General features: G+C 43.4%; 1 protein-coding gene across 2 annotated transcripts in view; it reads right to left on the minus strand.

Annotated features, from left to right (window-relative positions):
- Positions 1–19,337, minus strand: part of DPP6 (dipeptidyl peptidase like 6) — a 534,562-nt gene that overhangs the window by 461,361 nt on the left and 53,864 nt on the right. The window contains exon 1 of one of the 2 annotated variants that reach the window (XM_068174765.1): positions 14,133–14,376. The exons of the other annotated variant lie outside the window; for it this stretch is intronic. Within the exon in view, the coding sequence (XP_068030866.1) occupies positions 14,133–14,183 (51 nt within the window). The 5' untranslated portion in view covers positions 14,184–14,376. Of the gene's footprint in view, positions 1–14,132; positions 14,377–19,337 lie in introns of those variants that run through there. 2 annotated transcript variants of the gene reach the window in all.

A 19,337-nucleotide genomic window follows, 5' to 3' on the forward strand; every position in this document is an offset into this window, starting at 1 on the left:
GTAGGATGTGCTTCCCACAGAAGAAGGTGGCAGAGCTGCCCTGCAGGGACACAATTATCCTGTGTATAGCAGCAGCATGAAATTTTTCCAAGGTCACACAGGAAACCACTATCATATTCCCTCTAAATTCAAATTTGTTGTGTGCCAATCCAAGTGTATTCCTTGCAGGATACTGCTTCTCAGAAACCATGAGAAGTCTCAGAGTCTGCATGAAGGAGATAAGCTGAGGATACCACAGTGGCCCCTGCCCAGCACAGAGCATTGCACCTGCTGGCATTTAAACACGGGGTTTCCTTTAATTTTTTTTTTTTTTATGACTAGTTCAAAGGCAATGCCCACAGGTTATTATCTCACCCCCTCAACCACACACAAAGGCCCTACTGTGCTGGGATCCATCCCCATGGGGGCCACCAGTTGTTGGCATCAGTACTCGGCACTGATCAACAGTGGATGGAAACTGCACCACCAGTTTGTTATCTTACTGTAAAACTTTCATACCTTCTCTCTGTGAGGCAGCTCCTGGCAACACTGACTCCTTCCTGTCCCCAGCAGCACATACTAAACCTTACTGTCCCTAACACGACCACCTGACCCAGCAGCACAGCCAAATGCCTCCAACCCTCCCTCAAGCAGCTACTCCACTCTTTTATAACACCCATCCTTCCTGGACCATCCTTACTGGACACAGCTGCACCCTATTAAGGGCTGGCCTGTTCCTACTCTTTGGTAATTAGTACAGCTGCAACTCCTCAGGGGCGAGATTGCCTTCAGCACTATCTCTATTCCCCTACATTCCATCCTCCCACACTACTGTTCAACAAATCACAGTTGTCTTGCACATCCTGGAGCCTCCAGTAGCCAGGAAACTTTTAAAGCCAGTTGACTCCATGCAGCTTTGGCAGACAAACAAAGTGGGAACAGTGAAATGTTACCACACTCTGCAATCGCAAAAGACATCAAGGGCAACATACACTGTGAGAAGAAAACCATGTAGACTATGGGGCTCAAGTGACACATTCACATAAAAGACTTACTGTTCAAATTAACATGCTGAATTCTGATCAGACACTTTACATTTCAGTACCACACGTTAGTCCTTACTCTTGTTTATAGTCAAATCTCTAGGCTTACTTTTCTCCCCACGGCAGGACACATTTGCATTAACATCTTCTTAAGTTGCTCCATATCAAAGCAATGTGGCACAGGCTTTTCAGTCAGACTGCATGACATACACTTCCACTCCAGCACTGCACACACAGAACTCCATCAATATTCCTTTGCTTCTCACCCAGTCTGTCCTTGCTGTAGTTAATTGTTAATGCCTTTCTTCTCTTCATGAAGTTGTTCCTCTACAGAACCACCAATACCATTTTTGCTTCTCCTCACACCTTCAGCATACATTCCTACTGCTTGCAAACAAAGTGTGTAACAAATAATATCATTCTTTCGGACTTTCCCTAATGACAATTCTCTCTGCCTCACCCTCCCCTGCCCTCTCACGGATGTGTGCACTCCGTTTTACTGATGCCGCAGATTCTCAAATGGACTTTCTTGCTGATGGTGCTCCGTCTCACCTCGTATCATAAAGTGTCTCCCTGCATCTCCTCTTCACCCTCGCTGGTTTTACTGTCATGATTTACAGCATTTACAACCAGCCTTTCCAAAATTAATGTCCTATTTACCCACAGAAATGATATGCCTTGGTTAGTCTCCCTTTAGCAGGACTCTGTCTAAGAATGGAAAAGTATTAAAGCTGAAATAGGAGTAAATTAATAAAAATTAAAGGATAGCAGTATAATTAATGTTACTCCATACAGATTTCTAGAAAATAGATCCTCTCAAACAAAGCCAATTTCATTTCTTGATGAAATTACAGATTTGATTGATAAAGGTAATGATGTAGGCATGACAGACACAGACATTTGGAAACACACTTGGCTTCATTATTTGAACACATTCCATCACTGGATTTTCACAGCCCCCAGCTGCCTGCTCTCCTCTTACCCAGTCACATCTTTCCACGGCACGAGTGCCATCACATGGTTTGGGAGATCAGGAGATGTGCCCTTCCCCCATTCCCATATCATATACGGCCTACCACAAAGCACAGGTCCTTGTTGTTAGCATTCAGCAAATGACTGACATCTATTCCTGAGCATGTGTGAAATTAGTGTAACAAGCTCCAGTGCAATACCATATGGAAGAAAATGGTATTTATTATAAAAATTTGTATATGCTGGTTTTATTCACTCACTCACTCACTCTCTGTCTCAGAGCTCATTCATCATACTGTCAAGTGCACCAAGATGTGTGTTCAGGTAGTCTGGCTGAGATGATTTGCACGTGTCATGGCAGACAAGGGTTATCAACTATTAAGTTCTCATCACAACACTCAGTTTTTTCTTGACTGGTAATGACAAGTTACGTTTTGTTTTGGGTTTTTTTGTTGGTTTTTTTTTTTTGCATATCTTTTATAATTTTTATGAGTCAACAGTTGAGAAGAGCTGATCTTTGCTTCCAAACCTTGCCTACTTAGGCATTCCTAAGTCTTAGTGAGGTTGCAGGTCAGTAACTGATTTTGTTTATATGGAGTTTGTCTGAAAAATAAACATTTGTTCGGCAGGTGTAGCTCCCTGTTGGCGTAACAGGGAAAGAATTATCATCACAAACACAATGTGCTAGTACCTTGTGGCCTTAGTGTCCTCAGAAAGTGAGGTCTTGTGCTGGAAAGGTGTCTGTACTGTGATTTTTTTGGGCTTGACAGCACAGCACATTGCTCAGTTTTATTGCTGGGAACAATGCTCTCTATTATCAGCAAGTGTCATTATTCTCTCATTTATTTCACTGTTTTTTCCAGTGTTTACAGAGACATATTTGCATCTGTATTTCATTCAATGTTAGTATTTCTGCTACCGTCTCCACATGTTTAGTTACATGAGAGGAAAACCAGCTTTCTATGAGAATCTCCAAAAGGAGAAAGCACAAGATACAGAATCCAGCAGACTGGATGTGCCAGTCTGACACATTTACAAGGCACAAGAGATAGAAATGAATTCACTTTTTAAATAGCAAATGTGTTCACTGGGCTTAGCTTGTGTGATCCTGTGGACTCTCCTAGCCTCAAGCAGAATTTCTCCAGCATACACCAATAAAAATGATGCTGTGCTACGGTTGCTTTAGACAGCTTGGAAGTAGACTTTGTATCCTCCAACCCTAGGAGTTGCAAGTTCTTGATGTGCTTCAACTGGAACATTCCTTGACATAGGGGCTCTACCCACAAGTGGAGACTGCAGGTGTCCTGACTACGAATTTAACTCGCTCTGTACTTGACTCCAGGAACCAGGATTTCAGCATCTGTGTTTCCCACGTGGCAATTCCACCTCCAAGCTGCCTTCCAAGCAATGCTGCTAGCTCCCTGCAAAAGGCACAGTTCACAAAGACAGCCCATTCCAGAGCCTTCCCCACAGAGATGGTGCACACTTAGGACGCGTCTCTTCTCCTTCCTACTCTGATCCAGCCTTGTCTCAGGTAGCCTTGTAGCCTCAACCCCTGCATGAAACAAACACACGTTCACACATCAGAACAAAATCACCTTTCAGGACTGAATCCTGTTCTTCAAGCTGAAAAAATCCCAAGGAATTTATTTCAATTCCAGTAACAACAAAGCCGTTTGAGAACAAGGGAGGTTCCTGCCAAGTGATGTGCAATGTGGACTCATCAGTCACCTCCGGAGAGTGCCTGACTTGTCACAAGGTGGTTCAAGGCAATTCCTTATGCAGCTGGGGTTCTGTTCCTCCCACAGCACCCAAAAATGAGTGAGCAGGCAATGAATGTTAGCAGCCATCAATAACTATCAATTTAGGATGGATTCAAAGATTGAAAGCTTCCTCTTACGCAAATGCAAAATGCCCAAAGCCTCCCAGTCTTTCCATTATTCTGCCTTTCTGCAGTCACATCTATTCATAACGCGTCCTCTTCACCACAGCAGGAAGCAGAGAGCTCAGGAGTGCACTACAGCCATTTGTCACCATTCTGCAGATTAGTCCACTTTGTCTCAATGTTTTTGGTGATGGCACTGTTAACATGTAATATTTCACTAGCATAGAACTCTTAAAAAACTTAAGGGGTGAGGCTAAAACCAACCAATGTACCTGAATGTGAAAATTAAATACTAGGGAACTCTCTAGAAACCAGTAATTCAAACACAATAGAAAAGTATAAATGGTGAGAACAGGGGAAACTTTAGAGGAAACCAAGGCAGCCTCTCTCTGAAAATACTGAAAAGCAAAATTTTGTGCTATTGAATTGAGGTAAAATGATCACACTCCTCTGCATCTATTTAATATCTCCCTGAAAGCAGGTGCTTTTTCTCCTCATTTCAGTCCATCAGAAGACCAGAATAGATAATGTGATGCTCAGTGCTACGTTTTTACACTTTGGCAAGTTGCTTCTAGGCATTCTGTGGGGTCAGAATGCCCCCGCATTTGGTCAATAATAACTCCCTTATTCCTACAATAACCCCTTATTTTTCCTTAGATGGATTTCTCTGCCTCCATCTCATTTTACTTGCTTTATTGAATAGATGAATAGATCACCTTTGACTTCACATAATTTTGCCTTTTCTTGAGAGACTCTTGAGCATCAAGCTCTCTTTTTTTCTCCTGTACTGAATTAGAATTCTTTTGATTCCATTTTTTTAAATTTTATTGTAGACACAAGCATGATGGATTCTAAAATCACAAAGAAACCTGTAAGGACTTTTATATTTTATGAAAAAATATCTGCAATTTATACGTACAGACAGCTTCAAATCTTAAACACTCCATATCACATCCAGGTGAGGTTTAAGGACAAACACATGCATAATTCATGAAAGCATAACCATTATTGGTAGCTCTGTAGAATAAATAGTCCTTGGTAGACACTGTGCATTTGAAGGATGCACCATATTCATGCTAGCAATATAGAGCCAAATTTGTATTTATGGTGCACTTGCAATCCATTCAATTCTGTTTCCATTTGAGCACACTGGTGAAATAGAGTGCAATATTCTGTTTCAGTTACCAGCACAAGATGCACAACTTGAAGCAGAGCTCCTGATAGCCAGAGAGTACAGAAGAGCTGATGACTGCACAGAGTCCACCAGGGATCTTGTTATGCCAATCTAATTAACCTGGAAAATGCTCAGCTAGCACCATGCTCTGGGCTTGCACACAGATGGAAAATGGGCTGTTCAACTATTGTGTGTGCAAGGCAGGTTTCTCATAACTCCCAAGTCAGCAGAAACATTTAAGCATATGCTTACCATTAATGTTAAACAGGTGCTTACGTACGCTGCTGAACAGGGAACATAACAAGGAGCGCACCTCTGGAGGGTGAGATTTTTGCTCTAATTGCTGTTGCATATGATTTATTTGCTACCCTTAGATATTACCAATGGCCTCCTTTCCCTACCAAGTCTGCAATTTTCTTAAAATTTGAGTAGGAAAATAGTGAGAAATACTCTATTAAAAAAAACGAAAAACCAAATCAAGGCGTATCTCTAAACCCAAGATACCGGAACAGAGAGGAGAAAATTTTAATTTTAAAGTTTCAAGAATCTTTTATAGATTTTGATTCCTAATGGCCAAATCCAACCAAAATGGACCATCCTTAATGATGTTTTTAATGCATTACACATGTGGATGTACATGGTTAATGCAAATGAAATAAAATGCATAGAGAGTAACTCAAAATCAACAGAGAATATAACATGAACTTCTCTTCCCTGAGAAAAACTCTAAATAGTGAGATAAGGAAAGGCTCAGTCATACTGATATGAACCACAATTAATTTCTGATACCCACAGCATTTTATACATCCTTCATGTAGACCACAGATCCAGTTTTTAACAGAATCAATAAACTCAGAGCTCATGAATAATCATACTCCTGCATTACAATGACTTGCTTTGCAGACTAGATCATCCTAAGTGGTACTTTCAGCCCCCTCACAGCCAGATGAGAAGGCATTATTATGAGCATATTTTTTACATCCTTATAATTAGGCACTAGAAAAAAGCAATACAAGCTTATTTCTAGGTTACTTTGGTTATATCATAGGCTGCAGAAGGACTACTCAGTATTTACAGAAAACATGCCAAGCTATAATTTCAGTTTTTTCTCCATGTTTTTAATAACGTCAGTCCCAAATGATAAACAAATAAAAATGTTTCTTTTCAGCATGTTTTCTAGTTTAACATCATCACTGAAAACAAACATAAGCAGAAGTGCAGGCATGCAGCATGCTCTGGGAAACAGCTGATGGAGCAGCTCATGGGGCTCTCCATGGGGGACAACTTATAAAATGAGATGAAGTAAAATATACAGAGTGCCTGTCTAACCACCTCCCTCCACTTTTCTTCTGCTTGCTTTCTTACCATGCAGTTCACCCTTTTTATTTTTTTCTTGTCAACTGAAGTATATTTCACTGTTGTTACCTTTTAAAAATTACTGAAAATCCCTGGTCACACAGAACATGGTGGGGTTATGTGTTGAGACTCAGATCTGAAAGCACCTGAGCCTCAGACAAAAGTCTTACTCATTTCAGCAGGAGTAGTAAACCCATTAAGTTTGGCAAAAGTTTTGCTTGAGTAAGTGCTGAATAATGATTACAGAACGAGGCTGTGCAATATGTGACTGGAATTCATGCCAAGTCTGTCTACACATGCCTGAGTAGACAAAATCTCCTGGACAGTATTCCCTGTAACTTGAGAGGGATTTTCCACAGCATTGACCAGTCTGTTTACCACCCAGTGCTTGACCTGGGCTTGCAAGGCTCACCACTGCAGCTCATCCCACTGTCTGGAATTTTTTGTTTTCTCATACTTGCTTTGATTGGACATCTGTGTGCGTTTCAGGATAACCCCTTAAATCATCATTCCATAGTAATTAGGGATGAGATGGTGGGAATAATTCACAGAAACAGAGACACACTGTGAGAAAGGCCTTCCCACAAACAAAATCCTGAACCAGCTGCTAGAGATGCACAGACAAGTGTGTAACTTGGAAACCACCTATTTACAACTGAGGGTTGGACTCAGATCCAGTTACACAGATAATAATTCTCCCACTGATCAAGATATGACAGGCAATTCCACTGCTTCTGCTCCCACTCTTCGCTTCTTTAGTGATGAAGAGGATATTGCTGGGCATACTGAACCCACAGGGAAAATACTGTGCTTAGAAGTCACCAGCAAGGCACACACTTCTTCCCAAAGCACAGCATAAAAATTACAACACAGGTGCTCCAGGAATTCCCAAGACCTCACCAATATCTCCACTGCTGCACAAAGCCAGTTTTTACTAAAGCAGAATTTATACATAATCTTGATAATCCGCTCCAAGGGCAAGAGGACACTACAAAAGCAAACTCTGCACGCTACAATGCAAGCTCTGATAATAGTGTCCTTAAGAGGATGGAAAATCCATGCAATCGACAGGTGAATGCATGCTACAGCTGGATCCCAGTTCTCTGTGTATTGTAAGCATTCAGGCTCTAATAGTTTAGATTTATTTTTAAAATTGCATTTTCAACTGCAGCCTATTCAAAAGGACTGAATACTATGAGAACTTGCTAAATTCAATGCTCCATTGGGAAGGAATGCCAAGCTTACTAAGTGACAGCATTATGCATTAGTGGATTACATGAGATTTGGAGTACATAAAACAATTTAATAAATGGGCTTTGCTTGTTAATCTCACGTGAGTTACTGTGTAGTACAATACTGAACAGACAGCACATATGCAAACACAGACCTAGAAGAATAAATCCTCATATTGCACTTGTGATGACATTAAACCATTTGGATTATATAATTTTAAAGCCAAGGGTGCACTGTAATATTCTAGGACAGCTCAGTTTATATAAACTACAGACCAAAAGATTTCTGCTACAGGATGGCATCTTGCTGAGGTGGAGCTCCTCTCCTGCTACAGCTGGGCTGTGCTGCTGGGAGACTGGATCTGCTTCTGCACAAGCTTGCAGAAGAGCAAAGCTCCAAATGTGGAGCTCATCTATCTTCACATGCTGCTGCAGATGTAGTTGACAAACTCTGGGCAGACACGCAGAGTAGTTTTTGTCTGATGTAACAGAGGAGGCTGGAAAGGGTTCTCAGCTTCACTGAGGATGCTCTGGAATATCTATGACTATGTTTAAGCAACAGAGAGACTCATCACTTAGATATCTGCAGGATAGATGTTTATGGTTCAGCTTGTACCCCGTAACTCCGTGAGTCAATGGAGAGAAGTTGGCATTTAAGAGTGCAGGTACTCTGGCCCATTTTACACATCTACATGAAGATGAGATGAATCACAGCCCAGACTCCACTGACTAATTTGTAGAGAGAGCCCAGGCTGACTAACTTAGATATAAATGTCTATACTGAAGAAGCCAGTGTTTAGTCAGAGGAATCCTATACCCATCTTGTTCTAATGAAGAATTACCACACTCCCATGAAGACTGTTCCAGCAGTTCATCACCTTCACTGTAAAAACCAGGCACTTTATCTTCTAGTTTGGAATGATCTAACTCCAACTTCCAGCTTTGAATCTTGTTTTGTCTTTGTCAGCTGCATTAAAGACCCTGTTGGCATTAAGGGTTGTTAAAAACCAGAGGTGTTCTTGGGGCATGATGCTCTATTGCCTTCCCCTTTACATAATCAGTTAGGCCAATACTGAGAGTGCAAAGCTCTACCCAGAAATGAGACCTCTGAGATATATGAGAGTGACACTTGAAACGTGCTGTGTAGTATCTGCTGGCAGTTAAAAGACTCATTCCACAGCACAGAAAGGGAAAGTCTCCTCACCAAATAAAGCCTCAGGCCATCAACATCTACAAAACTTACATTTTAGGTATTTATCTTAACAAGCAAATCCAGACTTCATTAATGAATAAATGAAACCTCTCAAATACAAATGCTGTCTTCCCAGCTGCACAGACAGCTCTGTGGCTCTGTTGCTGCTCAGGGCTCTACAGCCACCTACTCAGCTGTCATTCACTAAAATCATAACAGTCCCTTCATCTTCTCCTCTTTTACTATTTGGGAAATCAGTGAAAAGATTCAGAAAGAGAGGGAGGGGATAGACTGTCCTGTGAAAAGTCAGACAACTAACTCAGAGGAGGAAGGGAGAAATTAACACAAAGTGCACTTTTTTCCTTGCATAAGAGAAACCAGAGAAGCTGCTGAGGAACACTGAAGAAAAAGATGCAGGTGTGAGGAGCACCATCAGATTCAAGATTTTGAACCCTTCTGGCAGTGAAAATTAGAGTTAGACCACATGCCCTCCTTCAATCTCACAGTGCTAAATAAAGAGCCAGCAATGTGTAGAGAGCTTCCCACAGCTCCCAAAGTTATTCTGAGACAGCCTGGCACCTTGTATTCCTCATAGGTCCTGCAACTTTAGTGGATCCCTTATAATTCCAGACTTTGAACTTCTCTATCCCCTAAAAAAGGATGTATCTAAAATGACACTACATGATATGGACAATATCAGGATCCTACAAAGCTTGTGGAGCTCTCTGCCATCCCACCTTAAATGTAAAAAGACTCCTGATTTCCACCAACTAGCAACCTGATTTTAGAACAGTTTCAGCATATCTTACAGCTTTCTCACAATGCAGAAATTCCAGCACCTCCTATGGATTGTACACCTGCTGCACACAACAAAGGGGAACCCTTGTTTCCCTTCATGCCTGACCCAGAAATGATACCAGTATTTCACAGTCCTCAAAACATAACTTGCCTTTCACTAAGCAGCCGCAGTCCCAAAGATTTTTTTTTTTTTGCTGTAATTCTTGCTGTAGTATCAGCAATTGAATTCCTGCCTGGCTTTAAACTTCAGCAGAACTCAGGACAGCTCACCTGGGAACTGGTACCACAGTTCCCTTGCCTTCGGTTCGGGAGCTCCCTGTGTTTCAGCTGAGGTAATAGACAACTAAGGAATAGTACACAAAATCTGGATTGCATCTGGCTTCTAAGTCAAGCTGAATATAAGACATAGGGAAGGCTAAAGTAGCAGGGAGCTGCACTGGATCACAAACTCCACCACTTCAGCATGAGAGTTAAAATAAAAAATAATCTTTACACAGCTTCTTTAGCCCTTGTTAGGGAAAGTGCATTTTTGGCTGAGAAGAATTTCACCCTGTTTCAGTGCCATGTGATTGAACACTGCAAGAAACACACCTGTAGGTAAATTATGGCAAATAAGGGGAATCACAGTGGAACACCAAGGTCTTATTTATTTTAGTAAGAATTTATTGCTCCTGAGAGGCATCAGAGTTGTGTTGCTCAAGGAAGAGCAGGAGCACTCCTGGGATGACAGAGTAGCTTAGTCTTCATGTCAATTGTACCCTTGAGGTCTCTGAGGCCTCAGAGGTGCTAGCAGACTTCTGAGGAGATAACAGCTGCCACTGGGCTTATTTTATTTGTGTTTTTTATATGTACATCAAAACTGCAACTATAAGAGCTGGAATTTAAATGATCAAACCTAAAATCTAAATCTCCAGACTCTCCTTCAACTCCTCTCATTAAACCTGAACTGTCTCTTTTGCCCTATTCATAGATTTTTTTTCATCGCAAAGCAGAAACATGACACATACACCATGGTTCCTCTTGGCAATTCCAAACAATTGAGCAAGTGCAGGTTAGACTGAAATTCAGAACATGAGTTTCACAGCAATATCCTTCTAACACACATAGAGAAGGGTGCTCACTGCTTCCACTGACCACTAAGTGTGCCAAAATAACAGCCTGCTCACAGACAGCACATTAATTTGTCTTCAAGACCCCTCTGTACCCCTCCAAACCCATTGTTCCCACTCACCTAATTGTCTACAACCAAAGGTAGTAGCTCCTTTTTACCCTTGTTGCAACAGTACCTCTAACAAATTGGGATTTCATGAGTGTGTGTAAGAGAAGAATTTGGTTCTACAGAAAAGGCCCTCTTCCAAACAGCTCTTTTGGATACATATGCTTGCAAATCCATCAAAAAAAACCCAAACAAAAAGCCTGTGTACATGATAGATCAGACCCAGGGGAGACAGAGGGAAGTGTAGAGTAAAACATATAGCTGCCATTATTGTCCTTGATCTGACAAGTGAACGCACAAGGAAGTTTGGAATATTTTAATGAAATAATTTATACAGCCGTACCTAAAGTTAGAATAAAATGCAAGTGCATAAAATATATTTCCAAAAATGATAAATGCTTATCTCCATACCATATTGTTGCACATTAACTTCAAATACACTGTGGAAAACTCAAGGGTATGTCAGTTCTTACTAGGAGAAACCACTGTGCATTAATCACTCCCTACAGCTTTTATGTAGAATTAAGAGAAATCCCATTGTAAGAGCCTGAGCTATTTCTGTAAGTTGCATTCCCCTGGCTCAAATGATGAATGGGAAATACAGCAGTAAAATAAAAATAGGAACCTTTCCAGGTAAATGCTGTTGCTTAAAAAAAAAAAAAAAAAAAAAAAACAACAAAGCCCTAGTAAAATACTGCCACAAGGATAAAAACATATATCTCAGTGTCACAAGAATGGCTTCATTTTTTGCTGGTCTAATTAGGTAATAAAGAAATCACAGGTGTAGTGACTCCATGAGCTATTACCACACTTAAAAAGGGTCCACTGCATGGCCAGGGACCAGTGTGTCAGTATTATCACCTGCTGTCACATCATTTTAGGGATGAAATAGCTCAATTTAACAAAGATTTTTAAAGAAAAGAAAAATCAATACATAGTTAGAAGCTTGTCAGGATTCTAAGCAACAGCAAAACTGCCAGAAAACAAACAAACAAACAAAAAAAAAAGTCATGTTGGGCTTTGAATTTTAAATGACTCTAAATTCTGCTGAGGCACTCAATGCAGGGCACACTGTAATGCACCTCCTGGGATTCCACACACCCTAACCCTGTATCCTCAGTCACTGCCAGATATGTGAAGGAGGACATCCACAGCATTGGATTTGTCATGAGTAGTTCAGGATTCTAATTTTAATAGTAACAAAAGTGATACAAAGGCAAAAATAGTAATTTTTAAAAAACAGCTTAAGGAAAAGGAGAAAGTACTAGGCTTAACTTGTTGGAACTTCCATCCAAAGCATCCCTCAGTTTTCAGAATGAGGTCTGCTTTACACTATCTTGAAGAAATATAAAATCTATTCAAGTATCTTAGAGTTCAAATATTCACCTAAACTTAATTCTTGCTTAAATAAACTACAGATCTAGTTGCAAGCACAGACCAGATTAACACAGAAACCAGGTGTGTGTGGTTGTGGTGGCCCATAAAAACAGACATTCTCTAAATAAACCACCTGTCTCTCCCACCAAAATCAAATGTAACAGTTTGCCTGTCTTTAATTTGATGCCCAGTGTCTCAAAAATGAGGTCTCCAAAGAAAAGCCTTGCATTCAAGTCCAGGGAGACTGCCCCAAGTGACAGAAGTGACTTAGCAGCCTGAGGGGCCAGATCCTGCTCCTGTCTGAGTCAGAGGTAAAAACTACTGTCTCTGGCTGAAGGCTGGAGTTGTGGGCAGCCCCTGCTACCCAGCCCTGTGTGCAGATCGATCACCCAGCCTTTGCTCATCCTGCAGAGCCGTGGAGATGCGGATCCATTTTGCCACGCTCGGAAGCACCGGCCAGAAATCCCAGCAGAAGCTCCAGCCCTGTGCTGAGTGGCAGTGGGGGAATCCCTGCCTGCTCCTCATTCCCTGACTTCAGAGACCAGCAAGCAAAATGTGCAAGAGGTTTTTTCTAATTCTGTGATTTTACATATTCTGTGTATGTGAATTAGGCTCACCCTGTACTTGAATCAAACAATGTCATCTCAGCTGGTTGATTATTTTTTCTTACTGACAGAGAACATCCTAACCAAAGGCTATAATGACCACTAGGATGAGTAGCTTAAGCAGATAATAGTCTAAATTTTTCCACCTTAAAAAAGTTCCAATACTAGATATTTCCCAGGCATTGAAAATGCATGATAAAAGGAGCACACTGCAATTACACAGGCTGTGCAATTCTCCTGGAAAAAAAATGTTTGTAGAAGTTCCTGTTCAGTTCCCTTACTTGAATTCACAGGTCACATAGCATTGCACCTTCCTCTTAAACACTACTGCTGGAAAAAGCAATATTATTGGAGTTGGAAAAGGAGGCACTTCCTTAAAAAGCCAGCAAAGCATTTTACTACAGAACTTGATTAAAGGATGGTGAATACTTTGGCTGTTTCTTGAACACATCAACAGAAGGCATGAGAGAAACAGCTACTATCTTTGTATTAAATATTAGCATTTCCCCTCACAGGGGAGGCAAAACACAGACAGGAGTGCTCTGCCTGAGCAGAGAGGGGACAGGAGACCAACAGGTACCCTTTACGAGCTTCAGGGTATTTGAAATGACTTGGTTTTCAGGCGAAGCGCCCGGAAGCCTCTCCCAGCTTGCGGTGCACCCCCGCCCCACCGCAGCGAGCTCCTCCCGGCTGCGGAGCCGCCGCATGCGGGGCCCCGCGCACCCCCAGCCCCGCCGCCCCCAGCGGGTCAAAGCAGCAGGCAAAACACACCAATATATTTCCATCAGCACAAGATGGCAACCAGCACTTCTTCCGGCAGAGCAGCTGGATGCTTTTATTTTTCCTTAAGGGAGGAGGGGGATTATTGAAAAGGCATCCTGAATAGATTTTTTTTTTTCTTTTTTTTTAATGGCATGAAGACAAATGTTTCCAGTAGTAATGCCGGTGGAAAGGCGAGGCAGCCCGCACAGCCCCCAGCTCACGCACACACATCGTGGTCATCAACTTGGCGAAGTTGGCCGTGCCGGGGCGCGGTGCCCCAGCGAGCCCCGCGCCCCCCGCCAAGGGGGACGCCCCAGCAGCCCCAAATCCCCCGCGACCCCCTTCAGCGGGGGGACAGACACCAAGCGGGGCAAGGACAGCAAGCAAAGCCCCCTCTCCTGTCTCCCCGGGCAGCCCAGCCCCGGCAGCGGGGGCTCCGCACCGACCGTGCGGCGGTGAGCGGGGTCTGGCAGCGCGGAGCCGAGCAGGGAGCCCCGACACTTACTTACAGTCACTGGAGGCGCCAGCAGCAGCCACTTACCAGCATGTTTCCTTGCATTTTAGCCGTTTGAAACATTGCCTTTTCCTTCATTGTTGCCGTGTGTGTGCGTGCGTGTGCTGTTCCCCGAGAGTTACTTAATCCAGCGGCTGGATCACTTTAGTGAAGAACTGGCGTGCACTTGCGATGCCTCTTTTTGGTGTGGAGTGGAGGGGACTACGAGCAGCGGAGGGGGAGGGTGCCTGCTTTCTATCTTTTCCTTCCCCACCCTTTTCAATATATATTTTTCCTTTTGACCGAAAGGAAGGGAAAAAAAAAAAAAAAAAGGCAATAAAAATAAAGCACCCCTGTCAAGAGGAGAGGCGAGGCGGGAGCAGCGGGGGCACCCAGCCCTGTCACCACCCGGATCCAGGTTTTGCCCTGCGGGAGCCGGCGGGGCGGGGTGGGCAGGAGGGAGCCGCACACACGCCCCCCGCCCCGGCCATGCCCGGCCGCCGCCCCGGGCCCGGGCGGTCCCGCCGAGCCGAGCCCACCCCGCAGACCACTTGCAGAAAAAGGGAGGGTGGGGAGGCAATAAATAAAAGAGAGGGGAGCTGGAGTAGGCGGAGGGGCGGTCGCCCCCTCCGCTGGCCGTGCCCGGCTCACCGCTCTCCCGGGGTGGGGGTTACACACGCTTTTTACAACAGGAACCGGGGAGGGTGTGGGGAGCGGAGCCGCCTCTCCGGGTTAACTGTTCACCGGCTGAGCCGCCGCGGCCCCGGCCAGGCCACGGCTGGTGCAGGGAGGGTGGGGAATAGCACGGCGCTGCCGCGGGGAGCGGGGGATGCTCGGCGCGTTTCCATGGCTGCGCCCCGGCCCGCCCGCAGCCCCGGCCCCGCAGCCCCGGCCCCGCAGCCCCCGGCCCCTCCGCTGCCAGCCCGCAGGACGCGCGGGGCGCTGTCGGGGGATGGGGAGCTTCCAGGCACTTGTCCCAACGCCAGGGTTTAGGATCCGAGGCGAGCCCCTCCGCTCGCCGCAGGAACGGGCAGGGGGATGCCGGAGCTCGGTTCCCACACGGGAAAATGCAAAGCCAAGGGCATTGCCCGCGCCGGGCTGCAGATGAACGCGGCCGTGGCCCCTGTGCCTTTCCAGCGGTGCCCACACTTGTGAGAGGTTTCCCATGGCTGTCACTGCAGTCCCTCAGCTGCGCTGCCCCACAGGTGGCTGGAGCAGCCGCTGGAGGACGGTGCTATCCTGCTGCCCTTGTGAGAATGCGGTCCCTCCTCGCCTTGGTGCAGCTTTCCAGGGACAGAGCCTTGCCACACATCCCAGAGGTTTACACCTCAGCTTGCACACAGAAAAATAATCCTTGTGGAGTGTGGTCTCTCCTGTCTCTCCCTGATGCACCAGAAGTAATTACATTTCAGGAGAATTAGGTGCCCATCGATTTCACAGGAACAGGGATGCTTTGTGTGTTGCTCACTCGAAAGGAGAGAAGAAACTGAGAAGTGATTTGCTTAATATCTGAAAAGGGAAACCAAGAAGAAAAAGAACTCTTCTTATCATCCAAGGTTTAACCAAGCCAATGGCTAAACCGAAAGCTAGCTTTTCTTTCTTTCTCTTTCTTTCTTTCTCTTTCTTTCTTTCTTTCTCTTTCTTTCTTTCTCTTTCTTTCTTTCCTTCCTTCCTTTCCCTTCTTTCCTTCCTTCCTTCCTTCCTTTCCCTTCCTTCCTTCCTTCCTTCCTTCCTTCCTTCCTTCCTTCCTTCCTTCCTTCCTTCCTTCCTTCCTTCCTTCCTTCCTTCCTTCCTTCCTTCCTTCCTTCCTTCCTTCCTTCCTTCCTTCCTTCCTTCCTTCCTTCCTTCCTTCCTTCCTTCCTTCCTTCCTTCCTTCCTTCCTTCCTTCCTTCCTTCCTTCCTTCCTTCCTTCCTTCCTTCCTTCCTTCCTTCCTTCCTTCCTTCCTTTTTTTTCTTTCTTTCTTTCTTGTGAGGGAACTGCAGACATGTCCATGAATCCTTGTTTTATGCCCATATGTAGCTCTTTGAACTCTGCTCCTTCACAGTTTGCAGCATCTTCATAGGCAATGGGTGTTCACTAGAAATAGCACACAACCTGTGCAATCTCATAGTGCTGTTCACACTCTAGTTTTCTTCAAGCCACCCAGCTGTTGAAAGATATTTAAATACAAAATCTCACCCAAGACATTAAGCAGGTATCTCAGAAATGGTGGTAATGGGAGAAGTGAGACTCCAAGACTCTTGTGGGAAGTGCCAATAGCAGGTGATGCTGGTACCTTTGAGAGTTACCTGTGAGAGCTTTTGTTTTACAAAAATGCCACCCCTCACTTGATGATCTTGACTACTATCTCCCTTGTCTTTACTTGGAATTGCTTACACCTTATACAAGATGCATTTTGAGCAGGAAGTTCTTCATTATGTTCCTCAAACTCTGGTCTCAATTTCTTTAATTTTGGTGTTCTATCAGGCAGATCCTCTTCCATCTCAGTTTTTACCCTCAGGTGTTTTAATTATGTACAAATGCAAAATGTATCTGTGCTTGACTGTTAATAGTCCCATTTGCCTCCTGCATGACTTCATACACCAATAGAAATACTTACCATACATTGAACTCTGGCAGTAGTGGGGTTTTGGATATTTTCACCTCAGATTTGTCATAATGCCGTTGCAGTGTTTATCTCTTATTTTCATTTCATATTCAATTTATGCAGTATTGGCATAAAAGTAGCAATTATCTTGATTAAAACAGCTTTGTTTAAAGTTGAGATTACTGGCAAAATGCTTAGTTTACTGCTGACAATATCCATGGCTTTTTCTTTTATTAAACATCAACCAGGGTCCATTTGGCTGGAATTTATACCTTACTGTGTTTCCACTTCTGCCATTGGAGGCTGACCCTATAATCCAGAAAGTTCCAGAAACAGAAAACAAAAATATTTTTAGGTGTTGTGAAAAATTACACTGATGGTGTTGTGGAAAAATGCCAAACACTTTATGAGAGAGAATTCTTAAGCTTTTAATTCTTATTGTCCAACTCATTTGAGACTTTGAGAAAAGAACTAGTGAAAACTCTGGTAAGTTTTGTGACCAGAGTCCACCCTTGGAAATTTCCAAAGCTGAGTGGATAAAGCCCTGGTTATCCTGGTCTGATGTGAGAGGTCACCTTGTTCTGAGCAGGAGGTTGGGCTGGAGACTTCCTAAGGCCTCTTCCAGCCCAAAGGATCACAGCACCCCACATCGAGTGTCTCTTTTACTTACAGAGGAAAACATCTCTTTAACGAATGGCGTCTGTTGCTTTCTATGATTCCCACACTGCATCCCTCGTGTTCCCAGAGAGTTCAGGTTATGCTGATCATGACCTTGCCTGGTAATTTTCACTCCTGAACCGTGCTTGGCTGATGGAACAGCTAAGACTTGGTCTCAGATCTAGAAGTATAAGACTAAGCTGTGCTGCAGATTTCTACCTCAGGCTGCAGCCAGGTGATTCTGTTCAAACAGTCAGTGACACTGTTCTTCAGATTTGGGACTTTTAGGGCAGCTACAAATGATACCACATAACTCCCTCAAGTGCATTAATCTGACTGGACTCCCTGTCATCCACCATTCAGACATCTTTTGAGCTTTTCTTCTTGATGGATGTTCTCCATGTCAGTTTAATGGAAATTTGCTGGAGCTGCAGCAAATACTCTCACTGAACAAGGAATCAATTTTTTTATGATTAGGAAGTGACATGTTGAATGCAGAAAGTTGATCTGATATTTCTTCCACATTTTTGTAGGGAACATATATTTTTGCTTCTTTTGAATAATGTGGAAGGACAGACAATCACCCTGGGACCCAATAAAGTAGTATGATTTAAGTAGCTAAAAAGCATCCATATTTAAGAACAGAGATCTAGCCCAGGAAACCTCAATAAAACATGAAAACATTCCTTCATCATATCAGGCTTTTTCTCAGAGGGAAAATGTGAAAATTCATTACTTTTGCATTCCTTGGTTTAGTCTCAGTGCACCTCCTTTGCCAGTAGATTTACTTTTGATATGAACATGGGAAGGTTTGGCCCAGACTCATCTTCATCTTAACAGCAAGGTCTGAAGTGAAACCCCTGTACAAAAAGGGTTTTTTTTTTTTTTTTCAATCTGTCAATTTGTATCTAAGGTGTATAACAGGAGGAAAACCCTGGGAAATCAGAAAGTTTTCATCTTAAATCTGATCTAGATATAGCCTCTGTACCCCAGGTACTATGACAACACCAACATGGCATCTTCATCCACCAACATTTTTATAGGCCATTTTGAGAAAATGTGCTTTTCTTACATCTCTCACAGAATGAGATCTAGGAAAAAAAATAAAGCCTCATAGATATTCTATTCTTTGTGGGTTTCAGTACTCTGAGGCTGACTTTCTTTATCTGAGAAGGAACACAGGCTACAATGCTTACATCCTATTCACAATACTTTATTTAAAGCCACATTGATAAGAGACTGGGAGAATTTATTTTATCAAATAAAACCCATTCAATGCATTTGATGCTGGCTCTCCTGACTCTCCAAACAAGCCTAGGAACAGTCCTTCTGAATAGAAGGAAAGAATTAATTTCACAAAGTATTAGCTGGCTGCAGAGCACAGACATTCATTTTTTCAATATTTTGAAAGAAAAATCTTTTGAGGATGTCAGACCACAGACAAACACAAGAGCTGTTGTACTAAGAGGCAGTTTTAAGAGCATCAGGATTTCACTTCCTCTCCTTAATTTAAGGCTACTTTTTACTGTCTCCAATAAAAGTATTTGTGTTTCCAAAATACAACAAATGGTTTTTCCTTCTCTGTCAGACCCTTTTGTGAGGATCCTCTCTTCTGCCTGTCAGCTTGATGCCACAAGCCAATGCCCAGGCTTCTGTCCATACCCGATTTCAAGACTGTGTTCTCTAAGACTGGGCTAAGCCATATTACTCTTTTGCTCTGAGTTCTCTCCATCCCCTGCATCCCACCAGATCCAGGTCCCCAGCACACTGTTTTCTCATGTGACTCCTGTCTCCTTCCCCTCACTGGGCCCACAGTCCAAGCTAAGCAGGGGAGGAGGCTGATGTGCACTTTCTGGCAAGCATCCATGAAAGCTGGTGACTTCCAGTAGAAATGCTGAGGGGGAACCCATCCCAAATGCTCAAGATCAGACATCGCTCAGAATGGAAGGAGCTCAGGAAGTCTCCACCCCAACCTCCTGCTGAATTAGTGTCAGCTCTGAGGTCAGAC

The sequence above is a fragment of the Anomalospiza imberbis genome, chromosome 1 (assembly GCF_031753505.1).
Source record: "Anomalospiza imberbis isolate Cuckoo-Finch-1a 21T00152 chromosome 1, ASM3175350v1, whole genome shotgun sequence".
Lineage (NCBI taxonomy): Eukaryota > Metazoa > Chordata > Aves > Passeriformes > Viduidae > Anomalospiza > Anomalospiza imberbis.